Source organism: Mastomys coucha, unplaced genomic scaffold (assembly GCF_008632895.1).
Source record: "Mastomys coucha isolate ucsf_1 unplaced genomic scaffold, UCSF_Mcou_1 pScaffold9, whole genome shotgun sequence".
Classification (NCBI taxonomy): domain Eukaryota; kingdom Metazoa; phylum Chordata; class Mammalia; order Rodentia; family Muridae; genus Mastomys; species Mastomys coucha.
The window spans coordinates 19,597,359-19,622,133 of record NW_022196915.1 but is presented as its reverse complement, the minus strand read 5'-3'; the positions used below and the strand labels follow the sequence as shown (position 1 = coordinate 19,622,133).

General features: G+C 44.1%; 2 protein-coding genes across 3 annotated transcripts in view; one reads left to right on the top strand and one right to left on the bottom strand.

Moving 5' to 3' along the window:
* Lrrc18 (leucine rich repeat containing 18) overlaps positions 1-15,468 on the bottom strand; it is a 30,066-nt gene extending 14,598 nt beyond the window's left edge. The window contains exons 1-4 of one of the 2 annotated variants that reach the window (XM_031361885.1): positions 15,290-15,468; positions 14,258-14,530; positions 12,865-13,053; positions 9,374-9,471 (exon numbers count right to left, since the gene is read on the bottom strand). The gene's annotated coding sequence lies outside the window, so the exon portion shown is untranslated. Of the gene's footprint in view, positions 1-9,373; positions 9,472-12,864; positions 13,054-14,257; positions 14,531-15,289 lie in introns of those variants that run through there. The other variant, XM_031361884.1, reaches the window with a different exon arrangement.
* Wdfy4 (WDFY family member 4) overlaps positions 1-24,775 on the top strand; it is a 234,798-nt gene that overhangs the window by 189,877 nt on the left and 20,146 nt on the right. Inside the window, exons 48-51 of the mRNA XM_031361883.1 lie at positions 14,446-14,488; positions 15,406-15,525; positions 17,696-17,813; positions 18,680-18,789. Of these exons, the coding sequence (XP_031217743.1) occupies positions 14,446-14,488; positions 15,406-15,525; positions 17,696-17,813; positions 18,680-18,789 (391 nt within the window). The remainder of the gene's footprint in view (positions 1-14,445; positions 14,489-15,405; positions 15,526-17,695; positions 17,814-18,679; positions 18,790-24,775) is intronic.

Genomic DNA, 24,775 nt, shown 5'->3' with positions numbered 1-24,775 from the left:
TATATATATATATATATATATATACATACATACATGTATGTATGCTTGGAGATTTGCTTCCACAAAGGAGAGATGCTATTGTAGCTACATTTTAAGATGATCTTTTTGAAATTGGAACTAATTGGAACTTTATGGTCAATCTCTGTGACTTTCTCCCCGTGCCTCCTTGTACAGCCTAGGATGGACATCTAGGTTTGTGTATGTCTGCAACAGCCCCATTCTGTCTTTTAAAGAGCAGGCAGATGTGAAGTACCTGGGCTTTGCTGTGAACAGAGGGAAGAGAGGTTCTCAGGAGGCATGTCCAAGAAACCATTCTACACGAATTCACAAAAACAGGTAAACTCAGCTCAGGAAAGCCTATATACTTATGATCGTCTATTTATCAGTGTCTCACCATTGTAGAGTTCCCAGACATAGCAAATAAAGTGAGGAGTCAGTAGTAAAACTTGAGCTTCAGATAAACAAGAGATTGTGTTAAATTGAATGTCTCAAATCCCGTGTAGTCCTATATTTGACAGCCATAGCCTGGGTCCTGAAAACGTAGTAAATAAAATTGTCCTTTGAAGTCCTTCTTAGTCCTTTGGGACCTATTTGAACCCATTCCCTTTGTTTATTCTTGCCTGAATTCATCTGTTTACTCATTGATTGAATGTACCGGGGTCCTGAGGGGTATCTAACCTCTGAATGACACAAGTCTTAAATGAGCTCTCACCTCAAGTTTGACTAGCTAAAAATCCAGATGCTCACTAATCCTGGCCACCAGACTGCCCTGCATATTCTAATATTGGCTGCCATTGGGTTTTCTTCTTTGGAGATAAATTTAAGCAGTGTTTAGAAGGCTTCTAGACATGAAAGTACTCTTCCATTAGACTGGGATCCAGCCAGACCAGCTGAACCTGCTCACCCAGCCCACCCATGCTGTGGAAAGAAGCCTTACCAGGTTTGAACAGTGGAGGCAAGGAAGCAGTGAGGATCTGGCTGTAGCATACCCTTCCATTAAGGAGCCCCTCTCCAATGGGACCTTTGGCTCAGAGCCTGGCCATTAATCAGCTTAAGGCAGAGTAGGGGCCTGACTGGACTAATGCACTTTGAAACCTCCCTAGTGAGTCTGGATCCCCAGACAGATCAAGCCAGGTGGGAGCATAAGGAACACCCCCATCCTTAATGCATCTCCTCAAGGCCACCCTTTGATTGCTGGGGTTATCAGCTGTGGAAAACATGGTGTGCTATGCTGATCAGAGACCTTTCTGAGCCTGGAAGCTCTTTACCACCACTAAGATCAGGCAGTGCCATGGGATAGTCTATTTTAGGGGCAGAGAAATCAGGGGCCTTCCCCCACCCCCGTCCCCCATAACTCTTTTGTTTAAGGCCAGGCCCATACATGCATGGAGTAGGAGAGTAAATACTGACAGTAGAAAAGTAAAACAGATGATCTTTCAGTAGAATCAAAACTTTAAATTAAATAGACTTTCTTTTCAGTTCAAGGAAGTCTTCAAATACCATAGTGTGCAAAACACATATCCCTGCAGTCATAGGGAGAAAGACACAGAAATACACCAGATAAACAGATGGGCTATGGATGGGGAGGGAGGGAGGAATAGATGGGTTATAGATGTGGTTGCACCTGAACAACTCCAAAGCCCAGTACAAGAGGGTTCCAAGTGAGCCCTGTTCTCTTGTCTTTTACAGCTAGCTGTGCTTTCTACTTGGAGAAAAAGTGGGCCAGTTGGTCTGATTTTAATTTGTGAATAATTTTTCTATCTAGTCATTGTGAATCAAACAGCATGGAAGGACACCCCATGGATATCTAAATTAAAAATGTAATGGCAACCTATATTTTAATGCCATCAAAACATTTGCAAGCTTCTTCAGCTCCAAGATCCTTATAACCATCATAATGCTAGTATGTGTCTGGTGCTTCATACTCAAGAGTCTTTGAATTCATTTTTAAATAATACTAACTATTTTTACAGGTTCAATATGTTTGAATAACTTTCTCAACATACTATCGTAGTAATTACTTCAGTCTTTGGCTGATGTATTAGATGTAGTGTAGACCCATAATTGAACTGGGCCCACCAAATGCTACCATTTGGAGGAAACTGTGTCACATGGATGAGAAATATCCTCTGCTTGTGAGCTGTCTCTTAGGTGATAACAAGAACTTCCCTGAGAAATCCACTAACCCCAAAGCACAAATGCTTTTCAACATGGTATAATGTTATATACCCCAGTAAACTCTCTCTCTTGTAAGAGAACAATGCATTGTCTACCCAATATCCCAAACATCCCAGCTTAGCCACATAGCACCTGACAGTGCTGTTGCTAGAGAGGAGAGGGGGAGATCATATGTCACATTGTTAGACTGGGAAAACTATTCACATTAAAACTTCCAAGTACAATGCTGTGTATGTGTTACTTTGACCCCACTTGGAAGTCAATAAATCCAGGCCTGATCATCACAGGTTGAGCATCCTCAGATAGCATTTGTTCTTTTTTCCCATCTCGTTTACTGGGCAGAGAACAAGCTAGCTTCCTTCCTGTGTGGTTTACCACATACCATTCCCTGTGTCCTCAATCCCTTCCCCCAAACAGGTCTACTCATTCCTAGGACCTGAGTTAGTCACTTAGGTTGTAGAGACATCGAGGTCACTGAGTCCCTTCTGTGGAGAAGGTGATTCTGGAACGCCTCACAGATCTCCCCCAAATCAGCCCTGCTTTCTGACTTAGGCAGTCTGCACAGGAGGAAAGAACTACTGTTTGTCCAGCACCCATTCTGGGTCAGGGACTACTGTGGACTGTTTGTGAGTGTAACTAGGAAGTGCTCTACGCTTTCTACTAACTCCCTCCATTTAGGACTGATTTGGACAGTGTGAATAGCTCTTACAGGGACTTGATCTGAGAATTTCCTGATATATGTTGTGGAAATGCTGCCAGTTGTCGAGTCGTGCACCATCATTGACTTGGATATGCTGAGTTCCTTGATGTGAACATGCTACCAGGCCCTTATATGTCCAGTCTCTATGGCCATCACACCAGAGACCAATCCTGATTATTAAAGAAAAGGAACTAAGACTCAGACTCGTCAAGTGACCTGCCCCAGGTCACACAGGGCATAGTCAAAGTCGAACCTAAATGATTCTGATAGCTAAAGGTATGCACAAATTTCCCCTGTAACCTGCTGCCTCTCAACATCCTTTGTGTTACCTGTGCTACAGTGGTGGCAAATGTCTCCTGAAGGGGTCACAATGCTGGCTTTCATTGACTTCCAAATAGGGAAAGCACTCTGGAGTCCTAGTATTCCCAGACTAAAAGCCCTGCCCAGCCTTCTGCAACACACTATTAAGGTCATACTCTATCCCAAGAAGGTGAATTCTAAATAGTAGCCTTTATGACAGTAGGATCCATGTGTGTTAGGGTCCCCAGATTCTCAGTTAGGGTCCTCAGTTTCTATATTTGAGGACTATACATGTATATTTATGCATATGTGCACATACATATGCACACATGTGCATATATATGGTATAAGTTTTAATAATGTTCAATAGCATTGATGGGGTTATTTAACTGTTAAAAGCAAATGAAAGAAAGACTTTAAGAGTCATACATGAACGAGTGTGCTTGCTTGCCTGTGTGGGCAGTGATAAAGATGAGGATTTTGTCCTTCAGCTGCTTCTGTACCCATCGAGCCAACTTAGTGTGAACATTTTTTATATTGAAGGAGCTGAGAATGTAAGGAGACAATATTCTCAACCAGCATGGCTTGTGATAAGAAGTTAACTGCTTCTTTGCTCCTACCTAAGCAGTCACACTTTTGCCCTGGAGAGTGCTGGGTGATATTCTCCACATGAGTGAGTTCACATTAAAAGCTAACTCTTGTACTGGGAATGGTGGGGTATGCTTGCAATTCCAGGACTTGAGAGGCAGAGACAAAAGGATCATCACAAGTTTAAGGTCAGCCTGGGCTGCACAGTGAGACCTTTTCTCATAAATGTATACATATACACATAGAGGAAGGAAAGGGAGGAGAGAGGGAGGGAAGGAGGGAGGGGAGAAGAGAGAGAGGGAGGGAGGAGAGAGGGAGAGGGGGAAAGGGAGAGAAAGAGAGAGAACCTTCGAGAGGTACCTCCTCCAGGGCCTATGGTCTATGGGCAGGCAGCAAGCTGTACACACATGTCATCTGTCACCACCTGTCAGTTGATGCTTCCTGCCCCCTTTCCATCTCTCCTGCTGTCACGTAGCTGAATCAGCCTCACATACACATGCCCTTTTCTTCCCTGGGGTTTTTTCTTTGTCTTTCCTTCCATCTTTATACCTCTTTATTCCTCTCAGAATTAGGGCTGCCCTTCCCATTCTGCAGGGGAGGGTGCTGAGTGGTTGGGTTGGGGAGGGGATGAGTGATCTGGCCCAGCTCACACAGAGATTTGTTCTAAAACTGGAGAGGAGGAATCTTCTTCCCCTCCCATCCCAGCTCTCCCCCCCACTCCCGCCCCTGCCCAGCCTGAAAAACAGCAGTGTGTACACATGGTGATCATGCATTGATCTGGCAGCTATCTGGTTAATCTGGTAATGCTGTTCTGCGATCTTGCTGGGACCTTCTGTGTGTGCAGGCTTGCCCACCCTCTGTTATTTACTCCTCTCTGTGCACCAGAATGGCTTGGCGTACGTGAGGCCTGGAAACCACTATCTGTCAAGCTGCCCTCTTCTCTCTAGTGGGTAATAAGAATTCAACTTTTATTTGGAGCAAAAGTTCCCCAGGGGTCACATGGCCCCATAACGAAAGATTATGATTTCTTATTGGTTTAATAGCATTTATTTTGTAATTCTGGATGTACTCTGTTTTAATTAGATTTGTTAAAGGAACAAAAGGGAATAGGTGCCTTACAATTAAAATAAAATTTTAAGATTATTAGTTTAACAGACTAGAAAGGCCTTGTTCATCAACCCCAAGTTCCAAACACGCAAAGCAGCCTGAACGCAAGCAGAGGACAAAGGACCCCCTGTCAGATGCTGCTTCCAGACGCTGGAGAGAGGGCTTAGCTCTGTGGCAGCTGCCATAGTTTAAGCTCCACTCTCACAGGCACATTTGCTCCCTGTCTCTTTCACAACTGCCCATCTTCTGACAGATCAGAAATCTGGGGTCCATGGAAGCAATGGCAGACTGGGTGTATGTGCAGAGCTGATCACCTGCTCCCCCCTCACCATCCAAGGGAGACTGGATAACCTCTGAGCCTCATGAACCTCAGCTTCTTCTGAGTGGCAATAGAGCATACAGAGGTTCAGTGCAAGGCTGGGCTGAGATACAGGAGACGAGCATGGCAGCCTTTGGAGGGGGAATGGGGAGCATGAACTGTGGGACAGAACCTGGCAACAGTGGACTGAGCTGGGTGGAAACCCGCTGTGGGGTTCAACCTGAAACCTTCATGTATTACAGTGGTTCCCCACCTTCCTAATGCTGTGACCCTTGAATACAGTTCCTCATGTTTTGGTGATTTCCCCTCCCCAACTATAAAATCATTTCTTTGCCACTTGAAAACTGTAATTTTACAAGTTATGAATCATAACATAAATATCTTATATGCAGGATATCCAATCCATGATTTCCAAAGGGGTCGAGACCCACGGGTTGAGAACTGCTGGTATATAGGACAGCCATCTCTGCCTCTTAGGTTTTTCCCTCATCCTGGAAGACAGGGGACATATGGACTCTTCAAGGTGCACAGGGCCCATGTAATGTGGGGAGGCCTACAGTACATGCATTTTTGTATGCATTGCACAACACCTCTTGGCTCTGGTACAACTAACTTGATTTATTGTTTTTGTATATACATTAAAATGATTTTTAGAACATATTTTTATTTCAAGTTTTATGGCTGAAAGGAGATTCAAGCATGCCAATGTTTGTTGGTCACTGATTGTGATGGCTATCCTTGGGTGTGACACTCAGGGTCAGGAATACTTTCAGTTTAAAAATATATATATAGATTTTTTTATAGGCATGCACACACACACACACACACACACACACACACACACACACACACACACACACGAAGGCCAGAAGTCGGTGTTGGATCTCTTAGACCTAGAGTTCAGGTGGTTGACCTACCCACCTTACATGGATGCTTGGAATCACATTTTGGTTCTCTGAGAACAAGTGTTCCTGGTTACTGATCCACCTCCCCAGACACGTTACGTCTAGGGTAACGTGTGTGGTGGTATGTGAGTGTGCTAGAAGGGCTTGGTAGCATCATAATTGGAGCTGGTTCAATTGAGTTAAACCTTGTAGTTGGGCATTCTACCTAGCAGGTTCTTTTATCTTCTACCCTTCTCCACCCCTCTCCTATTCTTCCAAGCTCCTGACAATTAATAGAAGAGAAAAAAGGACAGAGGAGAAAGGGGGTAAAGTTATTGTTAGACTACTTCTTGCTGATTAGGGGCATCAAGTTCCTTGGTGCAAGTTTGATCTTCACCATCAGGATATCTAATTTCTTCTTTGTGCATGACTACTTAACAAACTACAACTAACAACAACTAACCAGCAACCCATAACCCACTCTCTCAGGGCCTTAGCATTTATATATCCTCTGAAAAGCTCCCAGAATTCCAACTGTCACACACTTGAAGAAACTATCTGCAGCTGGAAAAAAATCACACCCCTCCTAGAGCATGAGACAAATCATAGTCAGCTGCTGTGGACAATATGAAGCAGCCCTATATCGATCCCACACCTGGGATTAAAACAAAAGCATATTTCCATATTTCTGTGGTTTTTTTTTCAAAGAAACCAAAATTCTCACTACAAAACCCAGAAGAGAAGGGAAAACATCCAGAGGGAGATATGGTCTAGGGAAGATGCTGGAGGTTGGGATGGAGAGATGAAGAGATGAGCAAGCTGTTTCTAAGACTGTCACTTTAGGGAACAAAGATAGAACTTTCTACATATAAGATAGAACCAGTTAAAACACTGAATAAACAATGATTGTTGAATAATTACTGCATAGTTACAGAATGAATTAAATGTGAAACAAAAACCTGAAAGTACAAGAAGGTAAGATGTCTAAGATAATAACAAAGTATTAAATGCCCACATGAGCCCAGTGCTCTTATAAGCAGGCACACATACCCAGAAGCAGCAATGGAAGCATGGAAGCAGCAACAATTGCACTTTCTGGAGATGAGAGCATTGCTGGTCAATAGATTCCAGATTCTCTGCAGTTGCAATATGCTCATACAAAATGACACTTTTTCATGTTACACAAATTTTGACGACTTCTGCTGCCCTGTTTAGTGTGTGTGTGTGTGTGTGTGTGTGTGTGTGTGTGTGTGTGTGTGTAAGAGTAAGAGTAAGACTCTAAGATATTCAGCATATGAGTGGCTAGTGGCCGCTTTCTGCTGACTTTGGACAGACAAATATGACTGTTACTCAAAATGATCCGAACTATTACTACTGTGTTTAGGACAAGGCAAAGTTTCTGATCTTGCAGACCACCCATGTTGGAGCCATCTGGTCTGTCCCTTTCCAGATGTGTGTGTAAGTACTATAGAGGATTAAGCAGTAGGCATCATGGTTGCCAGCTTGTTGGGGGTGCTATAACACATCTGGGCTCAGTTTTCTTATCTGCAAAATAGATCAGTAAATTGTAGTTTGTTATAAGAATAAATGAAGTGATCAACATATACTAAGGGGTGTGATGGGTACTTAGTGATGCCAGCACCTGTGGACTAAGAGTAATCCGGCAGCATCATACACCATTTTCTCCTTCCCACCGTCAGCCCTTGCACGCTCCCCATTTGTCTGTTATGTCAATAGTGGGCTTGGGAAGTAGTCCTTGCAGACTCCTGAACAAAACCACTGCAACACATGCTGTCAATACCACACCAGCAATAAAAAAAGGGTAAAAGCAGCTTATAGATGTATTTACATCTACAGTTCAAGCCAATCATTCACTCATTCATTCATTCATTCATTCATGCATTCATTCATCCATCGGGTTTTTGTTGTGGTTGGACTTATAGGTCAGGTGACAGGCAGTGGATGACTAAGGCTTAATCTGTGTGAGAGGTATTACCTGCTCAAGGGCAGGCCTGCATGTCTCTGGCTAGGAATAGCTGGCTGCTTGAGAGACAAAAAGGGGGAAAAGTTGAGCAGATGAAGACAGAGTAGGCTAGCAGGAGAGAAAGGGGTGTGCAACCAGAGGTATGTTTTGTATCTGTTGTATGAGCAGTTTGGAGCCTTCTAGACTGTAAGCTAGACAGAGGAAACTCAAAAATAGACTGAAAAATTCTAATGGCCTTGGCATTTACTATTCATTTCCTCTCCTTTTAGTGGGGTATTAGGGTTCTGTGAAGTACTTTGTGAGTCTCATCTCATTTAACTCAGACAACCCACTTCCAGGAATCAAGTCCAAGCCTTTGACAACCTTCCCTTTATCAGGCCACACCCTACCAACTTCGAGCCAGCATCACTCGCTTCCATGTTCTGTTCCAGTTGGTTTTTCCGTGGAAGTCTGGCTTTACAGTGTCCTGCAATGCATTTGGCTTTTCTGTGCTAAGAGGCAAGCTCCTGATTCATCACTTTCTCTAGGAGCTGGAGGGAGCTGAGCTAAGTCCGTCCTGTGGGAACGTTTGTTCTACCCAGGCCAAGTCCTATCCTCATGGCTTTTCACAGACAGAAAAGAAGGCATGTGTAGGTCACAGACCAATGGTATTAAGTCAGGTCTCCTTATCTGAGACTGATAGAGAGCTGGGAATGACGCTGGTTATCAAATAGGTCATGATGTAAGGTGCCTTGTTCCCCATCACTCTGCCAACAGAAGGGGGCAGTTTAGGAAGTTGTCTGCCTTCCAGCCCCAGGGGACCCCTGGAGACTCACAAAGAAGCTAGTGACACCAAGCACCAGTCCAGACAAACCACCAGGAGACAAGCTTGAGCCCTCCAGAATTCTTCAGGAGACAGTGACTGGCTCAGCACTTCCCTTCAGACCTGGAGGCTCACACTCAAACCCAGAGGACAATGTGTCACTCTAGCCTGGAGGCCAGTCACTGCTCTATCCCTCCTACTTGTGACTTTGCATAAGAATCTTGGCCTTTCTGAGCCTGCATCTCATCTCCCTCTGCTATGGGCCAGCAAAGGTTTTACCCCATGTACCCACAGGTCACATATCTCCCTTGCCAAGCTTATGCATGGTTCCAGGCACCTGAAGACCAGCCTGTGTCCCCAGCCAGCTCTCCTGGCCAGGACTCAGGGTATGTGGCCTCCTCTCCTGAACATTTCATCAGCTAATCAGTGGTGTCTAGACTTAATAAATGAAGCAGCAGCGGGGAGAGCAGGCAGAATAATAGGTGACAGCCACCAGGGAGCAAAGCCTTACCTGCTTTATGTCCTTAAGCTCCTTCACTGTTGAAACTTTGTCTCCAGGCAACAAGAGTCTTGGGACTTGGAGTTAATCTGCATAATCTTGACTCCAGCCTACAAAGTGAAAGGAAAACAGGCTTGAAAGTGTCTCCAGGACACCTGTTTCCAGGAAGAAGAAATCTGATCCGTGATCCAAACACGTGACCCCTGCCGCTGGGTGTTTCCTCAGGCTTCCAGCTTTCAACAAAACAGCTTTCCATGGCAACCCTGTTAGTGGAAAGTCCACTGGGCACCCAGCCCCATGACCTCTCATTTGACTTTCTTCTTATTTCTCATGTATATGTGCATTTTCCTGTTTTTCATTTGTGGGGAGGGCTGTCTTTTATATGAGCATTTTCCTTTAGCTCAGTGGTTCTCAACTTTCTTAATACTACAGCCCTCTAATACAGTTCTTCCTGTGGTGGTGACCCCCACCCATAAAATCATCTCGTTGTTATTTCATGAATGTAATTTTGTTACTGTCATAAATTACAATGTAAATATCTGTGTTTTTCTGATGGTCTTAGGCAACTCCTGTGAAAAGGTCACTCAAAGAGGTCATGGCCCATGGGTTAAAAATGCTGCTTTAGATTAAGTTTCAAGTATTTAAAAAAACTAGCCAAATGTTATTCTGCAAATAAGAAAATGACATTGCAGAAGAGAAATGTGTAGAAATAAAAACTAATATTATAAACTCCTCTAACCAAATGTAAATTAGAAAATTAATAGAATTGCTATCAATTAAGTAAATGTTTTTAATTCATAATTAATCCAAGCAATAAAACATTTTAAAGTATAGAAGAGCAAAATGATCTAATTTTAATTCAAAAACATAAAAAAATCACCATTAAATAAATATTTTGATGGCATGATACCATTACTATTTCATGTTTTAGTTTAAAGATAAAGACAAAATGCATTGCTGAATTTATACAATAAGTAATTTAATTGAATTAACAAATATAATTAGAAATTTAAAAACTGCTCAAAGATTTACTGCAGGGAATATTTATAATGGTAATATATATGTAATTTAAGTCAGTAAACATAATTTAAAAGTCAGGAAATCAAGTCAAAACCCAAAATCAATATTTTTCATAAAAGAAAACATGCAAGAAGAAAAATATCTTTAAAGTACTGATATGTAATCTCATATGGAGAGGAAACCAGGTGTAACTCGGCACCTGGATGTAGTAGAAGATGCAGTGAAAAGGCCATTATCTTCATTCATGCAGAGGAAATAGGCCTTAGTGAGAATCAGACACAAAGGAGGTATCCATAAAATCTAGACCGGGCTAGAACAGTCATTAAATATTTTTATTAGGTCTAAAGCTGTATGAAAGACCAACAGTCCATTAGTCAAAGGGAAAGTCTCAGGTTTGAAAGAATATTGCTGTCTTCTTCTGGACTTTTTCTCTCTTTTTTTTTCTCTTTTTCTTTTTTTAAAGACAGGGTCTAACCCTGTAGCCCAGGGTAGCCTGAAACGCTGTGATCTTCCTGCTTAGCCTCCCTGGTAGTGAGTTTGCATGTGTGAGCCACTATGCTTAGCTCTCCTCCTTGATTTCTAGTGATCTAGTACCTGAATCTGAAAATTGAGGTTCAGGTTAACCTGAATTTGCTTCAAACAAATTTGCTTCAAATTTTAACTTGCAAAGTAGGTTTCTGGTGCCAGCCTTTTGGTTTCTTGGTAGGTGACTGCTCTTGGTAGGTGACAGGGCTCAGGCCCTGTCCCCAGTGTCATTTAGCACATTCTTTCCCTATCCAGAACAGTGCAAGACACGGGCTTCCCTGTCTTGAGATTCACAACACCCCCACCAGCAGAGATATAGTTCCAATTTGCTGAAATTAGCAAATTTTCTTCATTGTGGTTTGTTTCTGTTTGTTTGTTTTTTGTTTGTTTGTTTCTGAAATGACTTCATTTGAGAATCAGATCTGCCAGTTACCCACATGCCTGGTCTTTCATATCTTTACAACAATTTTGTAAAAGACAAAGCAGCATGGGAGCAGTTGGAGGGTTGGGGGCAGGATATGGAGATGTTTCTGCTCTGATTCAGAAGCCCATGTTAAACTTCGGGCTCTCATTGAATGTCTTTCAAGATGGGGCTAGACCTAGGCTAGCTTCCTAGTCTCAGAGGCAGGGGCTGGGGAGGAGATTCCAGGTTCCTCCCTGGATGGAGAGGATACGGATTCCAGGTACTTAGCAAAAAAAAAAAAAAAAAAAAAAAAAAAAAAAAGGACCTCTTAGTCTGGGACTAAGTCAACATCACTGAAGGCCCAACTCTAGGTAGCTGGGTTGAGCCTTCTAGGGAAGATACATGTTCTTGAAACACATCTGGGATTCTACTCACTACCACCCTTCCAGAAGATTGGTGTCATGTGGTGTTGACATGTTGGTCTGGTGGAGTTGTCCCCAGCAAGCAAAATCAAAGTATGACCATGAAGCAGCCCTTAAGCATTATCTATGTGGTACTTGGGGTAAGGTACAAGGTAACATGATATCACAAAATCCTCTCACAATAAAGAAAGGGGATCCAATATGGAGTTCTTGGGATATTGCCTTCTCATCTTTGGAAGTCATCCAGAAGAGAGTGAATAATGGTACCTAGGGATGGAGAGGAAGTAGATGAGGTATGTCTTCTGTGAAGGCCAAGGCAGGCCACCTTCAGGATAGACAAGGCCACACTCCCTTATCTTCAGTGGTTTCGTTTGAGTCCTTTTATTATTCTAAGCTCAGCTCCAAATTGCCCAAGGGCCCCAGACTCCATATGGATTCCTGGTTAAATATGGGAGCCAACTAGGTTGACGACAGAGGAGGATATATATTATTCCAGAATCACCCAGAAGGGTATCAGCAGAATTGAGCACATCTTCATTAGAAAGCAGGTCCCCACCCTTGCTACCACACTCCTTTTCCTTCTGTAGTAGAAAACAGTCAACCTGCTGTGCTTAACAGGTGCCAGTATCTGTTAGCATCACACCTATGAGGGAGGAGTCTGTGTCCACACTTGTCCCAGCCTTATCCATACTCATGACAACACTTGCTCTCCACACTATTATACAAGTGTGGCTAACATGTTGAACGTGTGAGATAAGAACAGTTCAGACAGTCCTGGTGTCCCTGTCTGACTCCCTTAGTCAAATGGTGTCAAGTGAATGAGAGTCCACATTTTCTCAGCTTCCAAAACCACAGGGTTTTTTTGTTTTGTTTTGTTTTGTTTTGTTTGTTCTTTGTTTTTTTATTACTGCCTTTCCCAAAACTCAGGAGGGGTTTACAGCATCAAGAGCAACATCTGACATCTTATTTAATCTCACAGTTTATTCTGATATAAGAGCAATTTATCAGTTAAAGAAGTGATTTTTTTTATTAATCACCAGGTACATATAACCAACTCATGGAGTATTTCAAGAGATAGACTTACTTTTAAAAGATATGTTTGAGAAACCAGTATGTTAAAAAGTAGAACTCACTTTTGGTTGGATGTCTTACCACCATTTGGTAATGGTGTCTTTCTCTGATGGTAACAGAAAGGATGGGTCTTCCTTGGAGCTCATAGCCGATGATCTAGAGGATGGGAGAGGAGAACATTTGCTCTCCCCAATTCCATTCTGCTCTAGAGAAACCTCACAAATGACCATAGGCAGAGTTCTAGAATGTTTCTGAAAGGACAGGTGACAGAGATTTTTTTTCACTTCCTGAACTCTGAAAGGCCACATTTTACCCCAAATTCTTACTATTCTTTCATATTTTAAAATAAAAACTAAGTTTAGGAGGTTTCAGCATTCTGGGTCCACATGCTCTTGGCTCCAGAAAGCTCAGAACCTTCAGGAATATCTGGAGGGTTCCAAGTAGCAATGATCACTGTCACTAGTTTGGCTCTGCTTGCTTTTATAGCCATCGGGGAAGGCTGTCCTGCATGACTGTGGAGAGGAAGGGGTACTGCAAGGCCTGGCAGGCGACATGTGTGTTGGGGAGTAGGGGGACATTTGTGGACAGTTGATTAGAAGATGAACAGTCTGGGGAGATGTGATATGGTTTGGCTTGATGGAGCAGAGACCCGATTTTGAGGGTGGAGTGGAACTCTCATGGATATTATATGTCATGACCAAGGACAGCACAGAGGCTGAAGAACTGAGCTCTACAAGTCCTTGTGAATGGGGGGAGACAGGGCTCCTTCCCCACACCCTTCCCAATAGTGTGTTTTGATGCACCCTTCAGTGCATTCTTCCAGATAGACCAACCACTGCTACCTCCTTGCTTCACTCCAGATGGCTTAATTGTAGGAGTGTACAATAGTGCCGCCTTTTAAGAGAAATATCTGGGCATGTGTTTTATCTTTTCAAAGCTGAAAATGTTCCTTACTCTCTAACCCAGTAGTGACTGCTAGAAACACATCTGAGTGGCAAAGTCCTGAAGCTATGACCACAAAAACTCAGGGCCATGTGAGCTGGTCTCTCAGGAGCCTGTTGAACAAGTGAAGTGATATGACCAGAGTCCATGTATAATAATTAAAAACAAAATAACACAAGCATATGGACATTTGTATGGGAAATGTTTTCTGCACCAGCACACTTAGAAACTGTTAATTAAGCTTATTGAGTTCAAGCAATAGTTTGTAGACTAATGTTGTATAGTTCCCCTCGTGGTGTTTGCATTTTCCCTTGAATCACATCTATATTTATATTTAGTGTCTAAGAGGATATATGAGACAAAGGCAGCCAAGTGATAAGAAGCCATGAGAATCCAGGAAGGACTGAGAATGAGCTCCACGACCCCGTTTTGTGTGTTCTGGGGACATCTCCAGAGGTTACACTTAGCCATGTTCTGGAATGCATTTAATGGTGGTGGGTGTGAAAAACTAACCTTCAGTAGGCAGTCTGAGGCAAGAAGAGACAAGACTATAATGCTGATCTCTGAAAACTGCCACATGCTTGTAGAAGTCTGGGGATTTCCAGAATGCCCTGGCTCCCAAAATCTCCAGGAATCTCTGTTTTCCATATTCATGTTCCTGTCTTGGATATTTAATCACACTGTGTTTTTCTGGACCACAGGAGACACCCGGGCTTCGATAGGACCATGCTGCAGAGGTGGCAGGTAATAGTTGTTCACCAGTGATGGTAGTGGTGGTGGGGAACCCTGCAGGATGTAAAGCAAAAAGAGGACTCAGAGCCAGCAAGAGGGGGTGTGCCACACACTCAAGGAGGAAGTTCGTGCTTTAAATGTACTAAACTCCAGATCTTTCTCTGACAAGATCTCAAAGATGGAAGATTTATCTTTGAGCAGTCTTTGATTAGGAACTGGAGAATGGATGGGAGCTCTGGGTGTACATGCACTCCTCTCTAAGGGTTTGTACACATACACAGGCTGGGGAAAGGGGGTGTCACACACAGCACTCCTTAGGAAGACATGCATGGCTCCCAGCACAACAAATGAGTCACTAGTCTGTGCTCTCAGTGAAGAGACCCCTAAGAAGCCAGCCGTGCAGATCTTTCCACATGTAGCCCACAAATCCATTTGTGCATGGTTAGCTTAAGCCAGAGAGCCCTTGAGAGAGTTAAAATAATATAGACAGACAGGGCAAAAAAGACTTTCCCAGAGCATCAGAGGGAGACTAGTGAGGACTCCCTTTTCCATAACTACCATTTTCAGTTCATTTTTTCTAATGATGGAAGGGTCAGCAATGGGTTCATCCCCAGTGTTTGTACTGGCATCCAATTAGCTCTTGAGTGTCATGCTTGAGGTTTAAGATCAAAGAAAGCCAGACCCTTCCCTTCAGATTGCTGGTCTGCTTCTTCTTTGGCCAACATGGCTTCCTCCCACGCACACTCAGATCAAAAGATGCATTGGTGTGGGTTTCTGCATAAGATGCGGACAGATAGCTTATGAGCCAGTCACCTCTGTGTTCTTATCCTGGAGTCTAGGTTTTTTCTTGGGGGCTGAGGCTTAAGTCCGAATGATCTCAGAAAGGTATCAGATATGTTTGGTTTGTCTCCTCGTGTCTCTTCTGGTAGAAAAGGGAGATCAGCAATTTTGAATACCTCATGTACCTCAACACAGTGGCTGGAAGGACCTACAATGACTACATGCAGTATCCTGTGTTTCCCTGGGTCCTTGCAGACTACACCTCAGAGGTAAGGCATTCTTCAGGATGTGGCACAGGCTTTGTGAGGCTTTCTGTCCTGCCCATGAGCACATAGAGCCTTGCTGTGAGGTTCAGCTCTCTGGGCCTCAAGGCTGCTAGGTTCCCCTGAAGCCATGGCAGTCTTTATCTGGGTTCCTGCCTCAGATGCACCAGTGAAGTGATCAACACATCCATGACTATGCTAATCAACACGTGTCTGACATGAGCCTCAGAGGGCTCCTTGTCATCCCTGAAGGAAACTGTTGCCCCTCTCCTGAGATGCTTGTGTGAGACAACATTGAAGGTGCTGCATTCACAGTGAGCCCAGTCATGGGATTTATTTGTAGCATCAATACGTGCAGAGAGAGGGGAAAGGAGCTAGAGGCAGACAGATGAAGAGAAAAGGATAGTAGCCCACTCTGCCTGGTGTTGCTCTAGAATCTGAGCTCTACCTGGCACCCAAAGACATGCCACGAGTGGAGAGGCTCATGGCTAGATCAAAGCTCTCATCTCTCTCAGCCACCATTCCTTCATCTCAGCCAGCAGGAGTCAGAAGAAGGAAAACCACACAGCAAAGTATAAGTGGTGTGTGTGTGTGTGTGTGTGTGTGTGTGTGTAACTGGGTAATGAAGTAGATCTAGACCCTGATGCTATGGTTACCAGGAGATGTATTAGGCAGGGTGAGAAGAACAGAAGTTCATGAGTCATGGGTCAGAGCAGCCTGACCACCCTGACCTATGAATGCTTATGTGGAAAAGGCCAGGGTTGGAAGATGGAGGCTCAGTCTTCTCCACTTTAGACTGGGAATGCAGTAACATTTTTCACCAGCCACACTTTCTTCCCCCACACTAATGGTCTACCTGTGACCAAGGTCTTACAAAAGTGAACCTTCAAAGTTGAAGGATCAACCCATACTTACAAAGTGTTGGTTGCTATATAAATGTTCTCTGTTTAACATATACCTTGTATTTATAACCATGTTTACTTTCTTATATTTAAAAATTTGGAAATATTTTTAATTGGGAGGGGGAGTGGAGAAATGTCCCAGTGGATTAGAGTACTGTGTGCACAAGCGTAATGGTGTACAAAGCAGGACATGGTGGTGTGTCCTATAGTAGTAGTACTGGGGGCAGAGGTGGGAACCCCAGCACTCTTGCTAACTAGCCAGCTTTGGCAAAGCAGTGGACTTCTAGCTTAGTGAAGACCCGTCCTCTACCCTGCTAGTGTATTGGATGGCATGGGCATCTGACTACTTGCATACCTTTACCACATATATGCAGCCTTCTCCTACACACACACACACACACACACACACACACACACACACACGGGACATTTCTCCTGAACATCTAGAAATTTGGGGAAATGAGAGCTCTGGCAGTTATTAACCATTCTGACCTGTCAGGAACCTGGAGCTACTTCCCTTTTGTCCTTGACTGCTTTTTTGCCAACCTTTGAAGTGGTAACAGCACTGTCCTTCTATCAAGGAGCTGTGACTCAATGCTACCCAGTGACTTAGAGCATTTTGTGTACAAGCTAGTGAAGAGAGCTTTAGGAAGAAACAACCCCTCTCAAAGAGATGCAAGCCCCAGGGATACTCAGTGTTCCCCCTGCCTCCCAACACACAGAGCATGACTCTGAAGCCACTGATGTCCTTCCCATCCACACCAAGGTGAATTCTCAAGGCCAGGAGCAGGGCCAGTATTATGTATCTTAATTATCCAAAAGATGGTGCCCCCCCCCCAAAATGAGCTTATTCCTCCCACCCCAACCCAAACAAATCACTTCTACCTTCTGTTAAATCAGTTTGACTCAAAGCAGGTCCCTGAACTGTTGCAGTAAATTATTTAGTAAGGGCAACAGTTAAAAGTCATAGAGGCAATGGGAATTCTTTTCAAAGTCTCTTTTCAGTACCTGGTGGTCATGTTCTGATTTGGGTCAAGTTGGAACAGGTTCAGCTTGAACTCAATCTTCCCTCCTCTTACTTCTCCTCTCTCCCCTATTAAGTCTTTGTGGATCACTGGCTCCAGGGCCGTAAAACTCCAAGTAGCCAGCTAATCACGACAGGGGTTCAGACCAAATGACAATAAACCAATAAAGGGAGCCATAAAACTAAAGAGCGTGGCTCCTGGGGCACCAGGGGGCTGTGGGAGTTAACCCAGCTGCACATCTCCTTCTAGATGTTGAACTTGACGAATCCCAAGACTTTCCGGGATCTTTCAAAGCCAATGGGGGCTCAGACCAAGGAAAGGAAGTTGAAATTTACCCAGAGGTTTAAAGATATTGAAAAGATTGAAGGTGGGTACATACTTGCTTGATTTCGACTCTGTGTGTGTGTGTGTGTGTGTGTGTGTGTGTGTGTGTGTGTGCATGTATGTGCCTCTCATATGTATGCAAACACACTAGTGTATACAAGTGTGTAGAGTGCCACTTTTCTCAACTTCTTGAAAAGATCAGTAATGCCTTAGTTGGTCGCCCAGTCTACCAATCATTGAGCTTAAACAAAGAATTCTCAAATCCAACAGTTGGCATTGTGATTGCATGAGAGAATCACCTGGAAGAATTTGTGAACAATGCTAAAGTTCAGGTGTCACCTTTAGAAATTTAACTAAGGTGACTGGAGAGATGGCTCACTAGTTAAGAGCAGTTCCTGCTCTTGCAGAGGACCCCAGTTTGGTTCCTAGCATCCATATGGCTACTTATAACTATCTGTAATTCCACTTGCAGAGGGGATCCAATGTCCTCTACCGCCCCCTGTGGGCATTGCTTGTATGTGGTTCACTTAATGAAGGCAAAACATTCACATATGCAAAATAGAAGGAAAACTTACAAAAAAAAAAAATCTATGGAGAGATTTTAATGGCCATCCTGGATAGGAATGTACTGAGAGCTGGGCACTTCATCTCCAAGGGTAGGGAAGATGGAGGGATCTGCACTTAACAGCCTTTGAATGATAGAAGTCTACTTTTGACTTGCTCTCTAACTCAGTCCTCAAACTCTGTACATCACCTTTACAGTCCTTGCCATGTTTGCATGCCATCGGATCTGTTAGTATCTTAATGTTCTTCTGTATGTCTCCTTGCTTCCTGGATTTCTATGAGTGCAGTTAGAATACTGTTGTCAAGCACAGAGCAGAAGCCCTCAAGCACGCCCTTGTGTTGCAGGAGACATGACCGTGCAGTGCCACTACTACACCCACTATTCCTCAGCCATCATTGTCGCCTCCTACTTGGTCCGAATGCCACCCTTCACGCAAGCCTTCTGCTCCTTACAGGTAAGCTGCTGTCACTCCTTCCCGAGTGCTAGGGGATGAACATACACAAGTCTCAGGCTGGGATAATGACATTGTTTCCTCTCTGAGAAATCAAACCTTAACTTGAAGATGGTTCCTATGCTTAGAGGAAAGGCTGTTTGTTATCATCAAGACTTGCATATCTGCCTGATTGCCATTAAAAAAATACACCAAATAGCATGGAATAATAAAATCCCCAGTGGGACATGTAAAAAAATAAATAGAAATAAGATAGAATAGAAAAAGAAAGTAGAAATTGTTAAGACTAAAAATGTCACAATCAAAGCTCCGTCAACAGAAGGGAAGTGACCATCAGACAGCATAGATCTGTGCTCAGTCCAACTGAAAGGCTCCTTAGGACAAATAGATATTTGAAATGAAATGAGACAAAACAAAACCCAGCTAACCCAGAAAAAGAAACTGATCGTCTGGTCATCTTGCCCACCCTTAAGCTAACAAGCTGTTATCTTACCAGCCGAGAGCTGCCCGGTTTCACAAATAAGAAAGCAGAAACCTAGCTAAGTTTCAGTTCTGGATAAACAGTGACTTTCACTCAAAAAGGGCATCCTGGAAGATTATCTGCTGCTTATCTGAAGTTTAAGTTATCTGGGTCGCCTGTGTTGTTTCAATCTGGCAGACTTGAAGGAGCTGGAGACAAGCCAGTGCTGGAGTCCTGGATATGTACAATGTCTAAGTCAGAGTTCCTTATGGACAGCATTGGGACAATGCCAAGATGTTTTCTGTCCCTCTTCCCCCCATAAAACCCTTCACTGGAATCCTGCACCCAAGGACCCCATTCAGAGGCAGAGCTCGGGCCAGCTGGCTGAGCTCACTGCAGATAACGCACTACAATGCTGAGTGGATGGCTGACGTGGTCACTACCTTACAGTATCCTATGAGAGAAAGCCGTGGGCCTCATGAGCAGGGGCCCACCAAGCACACATGGCCTAGCTCTAACACTTGAGCCTTATCTCAGAGGAGTTTTAGTGTCTGAAAAACTGTGAATTTTGGTCACTCAGAAAACATTGTCCCTGAGACAAGAGCCACCCTCAGTCAGCACTGAAAGTATTCCCCATCCCTGGGAAAGAATGGAAATCCAGGGAAGATCAGACATCTTCTCCAGTAAGGGGTGAACCCACTCACATCCTTTATGTCTTGGCACAGATTCCCCTCTCCTCGACTGTGTGGCTTGTCTAGACTTTGTATAACCCCCTATCACTGGAAATCCACTCAAAAATAATAAGTGTGCTTCCCCTGGGTCTTTCTCAAGCAACAAGCATTTTAAGTAAGTTTAGTTTGGAGAATGAATGGTCCCAAAGCTGCACCCCATGCCAGGAATCTCATCCAGATGTTGCTCATTAATCCACGAGAAATGATGATCACTGTTGCTGATGATAATGATGGATTCTGCTGCTGCTTTCCAGCCAGGAAGCTGAAATAGTCAAATGTTCAGGATGCCTACACAGCTTCCCCTTGGCCCTTCCGACACATGCATTAAAGCTAGAGGTCCCAGCTTTTCTTGTTGCTAAGGGTCTTTCCACGCAGGGAAGAGATGGGGAGGAATATAGACAGGGTATACTGTGAGATTTACAACTCAGCCATGCCACTTAACACATACAAATATCCCATATGTTGTATTACCTTTGGATGTGAGGACTGGTTATACACAGACCACTGGCTCATCCAGAAGAGCAAATGAGGAAATGTGGGGAAAGCCCCTCACTCCAGTGAGTAACCATAGTTACTTCCCCTCTTCCCTGGGTGACCAACCAGATCTGATCTGAGCAGATTTTGAACTTGTTCAAGCTGGTCTCCTCTGGGTTAAACGATGTTAAGGCAGCCTGGACTACAATAAAGCATTCCAGAGCAGAATGAGCTAGATTAAACAGGTCCTGCAAGCCCACCAGAAAATTTGGATAATGGTTACCCTGCCACTAATCATTAGGGTGAGCTTGTTTTAGCCAGTTTGCTCTGCTAATAACTGGTTCAAACTTGTTTGATATGGTCTAACCCAGGGTGAGATGATCAGAGCCAACTTTGTATGCTTTTAGGAGGCACCTGTATAGCTGTTGGAGTGACCACACTGAGAATCTCCAATGGGATTCTCTGGGGTTTTTGGCTTGAGATTGTCCTTGGTAGATTGACCCATACAAGTTGGAACCATCTCCTTTCTCTGTGTAACCCCTCTGCCCCACACCAATCTGTCTTAGCTGCTGACATTTAAGTGACTTCTCCAGTTGGTCGTCACTGGCCTGAAGACTCAGCAATCCTTTGTCCTTTCCTAGAACAAAACAAGAACAGTTTTAGTTCTTAAAAGGATTAGTACAGAGGCCACATCTACTGAAGGAGTCAGGCCTGCCCGAATCTCCTGAGGAATGTTCTGGCATCTTTGTATGAGTACATCTGTCTCCTAGGGGCAGGCCTATTTCTTCCCAAGAGACCTTTGCTTGTCCTCCTTCGGAGTGACAAGAAGGATCAGCCCTTCCCTGTTGTCTCACCTACCCTAGGGTCTGACGTCTAAGTTAAATATGGATGAGTTGGAGGGTCAGGGTGTGTGTGTGTGTGTGTGTGTGTGTGTGTGTGTGTGTGTGTGCATGTGTGTGTGTGTGTGTGTGTGTGTGTGTGCATGTGTGTGTGTGTGTGTGTGTGTATGTGTGTGTGTCCAGGATGCCTGCAGTGAGGCCTTATGCATTTGCAGGAGGCTGGATCCAGGGTGCTTATGAGTGTTGGCACACTCTTCCATTCTGAGCTGAGCAGACCCTGTCGTTCACCTGCTAATGTGAGTGCATTGGAGTGAGGATGTATGTGCTCTGGCTGGGGCCTCAGGGTCATGTCCGGGCTCTGTCATCTGATGCTGACTAGATGATTGCATTCTCTGGGATTTGGTTTCCTTATTCATGAGGTAAAGATGAGGGGTGAGATGCTGTGTCTGAAGTTCACTTCATAACAGCACTAGTCTGGAACACTCAGGTACCTACTATGTTTCTGAATGGTGCCAAATCAAATACCTTACATATTTCACTAAAAAGTTCAAGCTTTCCTATTGTGGCAAAATATACACCACATAGTATTTGCCATGTAGCTATTTTTTTTAAAAGATTTATTTATTTATTTTATGTACATGAGTGCTTTATCTGTATGTTCACCTGCATGCCAGAAGAGGGCATCAAACTCATTCTAGATGGTTGTGAGCTGCCATGTAGTTGCTGGGAATGGAATTCAGGACCTCTAGAAGCACAGAGGGTGCTCTCAACTGCTGAGCCATCTCACCAGCACCCCCTGTAGCTACTTTTATACAATATAGTTCAGGGATATGAAGTACCAGAGTGACACGCCAGTGCATGCCAGTGGATCAGCCACAGAGTGTCTGCGCTACGACTTACGTGGCACATCTGGTGTGGCCTGCTGAGCGGCTGGCAAGCTGGCACAGAACAATCTGGGCACTACGGTTGGCTCAGCATGTGCTGGGCCCAGTGGTGTGGGCAGCATGAGGATTTTCACACAGTTTGACACAGAACTTCTGCATACTGTGCCCTGGCTCCATGTAAGAGGCTCTTTACAGCCTGTGGTTAACTGCAACTACATTTAGGTTGTTTCAGAATTGATGCTCCTCTAGTATTGATGTATTTATACTGCCCAAACTTGTCAATACAATGATAGATTTTTATAGTCTATAAAATATGGAATAATTGCTTATCCGTGGGATTGGTTCCAGGCTCCCTCTTTGATACTGAAATCAGGGGATGCTCAGATGACTTATATAAAATGGCATCCTATTTTCATAGAACCTATACTTCCCCCATGTACTTTAAACTACCTCTAGATTATTTATAATATCCACTCCAGTGCAAATGTTTTGTAAACAGTTGTAATACTATATGGCTCAGTACACTGTGAGAAGAGTAAAAGGGTATAAAAACTAGAGATAGATATGATCTATTCAAGTATTTCCAGTCTATTGTTGCATCTTTGAATGTGGATCCCTCAGATATGGAGTGCCAACTGTAGGTGTGTGAGCTGTGTAGCCTGAGCAGGTAGAATATATGTGGAGTGGGACCAGACTTGTGTTAATTATGTGCTTTGCTGTCTCTGGGAGGAGTGGACTATTATATTCAGGGGAAGTAGCTGGTATTGCACCTTAATGACAAGCCACGTATTCTATAGTTTTCATGAGCTTTGCCTATAGGGATCTGGGATCTGCGAGTCTCTTCAAAGCTGAGTCACTGTGAGACCACACCCCTGCTGTAAGACCTTAGCCTTGGCACTTGTTTCTGTCCTAGCAAAAGCGTCATATATTCTCAGGCCTAAGATGAGATCCAGCATGGGTAGGGCCCAGCAAGGCAGCCTGTTCCCAGCAAGGACACAGTGTGGTGGCAGCTGCTGTATTTAATAAGAAGTGGAAATAAAGCACTGTGCTAATTAAGTCCTACCCCTGCGAAGTCAGCTGTTACCAGCAGTGGGGAAGGGTTTTCCAAAGTACCTGAGGCAAGATGGCTGGGCATTATGCTAGGCAGACATTATCTGCAGGGAACTGAGAACCCTGGGGTAGGCATGACCTGGGCTGTTACCTATGAACTTCCAGTAGGTATCTGGGTGACAGTAATATGAGGAAGACAAAGAGCCTGTGTCAGTGGTCATACCTCTGCGAATCCTACCTGATGTCACCAGAGCTCACAGCAAGGCCCCTGCCTCTGAGCCAAGTATCTTCCTCTTGGGCTCCAATACTTTGGGCATGGTTAGGACAGGGCTGGACCAGAAAACCTCCAGTCATACTTTGAAGGTATTGACAGGACATAGAGTCTTCAAGGTCCCAAACTGTAACCAGACAAGAATGCTTCAAGGTCTCTAGTATGGTCTAATTTTGATTCCGAGTATTGGGAAAGGTACATGTGGTAATGTCCGACGGCCCCCAGATAAACTGTCCCTAGACTTTCTCCATGGTGGTTGTATAACTGAGCTGCAGCTCCGATGTCCTTTTCAACCCCGTGACTGAGCAGTGAGGATGAAAGCTTGCCTGCCAGTCTTCTTGTGATACATTTGCTTATAGCAAAAAGTCTGGGAGTCAACATGCTTTGGGGTTTACTTGCTTAAGGGAAAGGCCTCAACGTACGGAAAGGAAAGTGGGGACTGTTCTGCGTCAAACCCACCCTCACTGAGTCCAGGACTACCTAGTGCCTAGGCTTCCCACGTGCCACCCATAACATTATATTTTGGAGTAGGATGCTGAGGTGGGCTGTTAGCTGAGGATCAGGGGATACGCTCCCAGGTTTCTCTTACCTACACACCCTTTCCTCTCTAACAGGCTAATGGGTTGCCTTGACAATGCCTCTCTTACTTCCTGTTCCCACCCTAAGGACTCTTGGCCTTCACTACCCTCCCGTCCCCATCCCAGGCACTGGAGGACCCTGACTCCCAACACTTTACCTTTCCAATGATTTCTACTCCATTTCTCTTTATCCTTTCAGAGAGTCCCTTGTTTTCTTCTTCATATCCTAAGGCTAGGATCACTTACCCTAGTCCCTGGAGTATGCAGGATAAAGATGCAGAGACTAGGGAGATGGCTCAGCAGTTAAGAGAACTCACTGCTTTTCAAGAAGACCTGGGTTCAATTCCCAGCACCCATGTGGTAGCTCACAACCTTTGGTAACTTCAGTTCCAAAGGATCCATGCTTCCTCTGGCCTCTGTGAGCACTACATACACATGGTTCATACACACACACACATACACACACATACACGTGTGTGTGTGTATGTGTGTGTATGCGTGCAGACAAAAAACCCTTTCAGATAATTCCAGCTCCAGGGAAATCTATTGTCTCTGGCCTTCTTTTGGCATTGCACATGCATAAACACACACAATTTAAAATAATACAATAAAACTCAATTTAAAAAAAGAGTATCTGCATAGTCATATGTCCTTGAACACATGTTAAGGCCTGAGTTTCTTTTGAGTATGGGCCCAAAATGG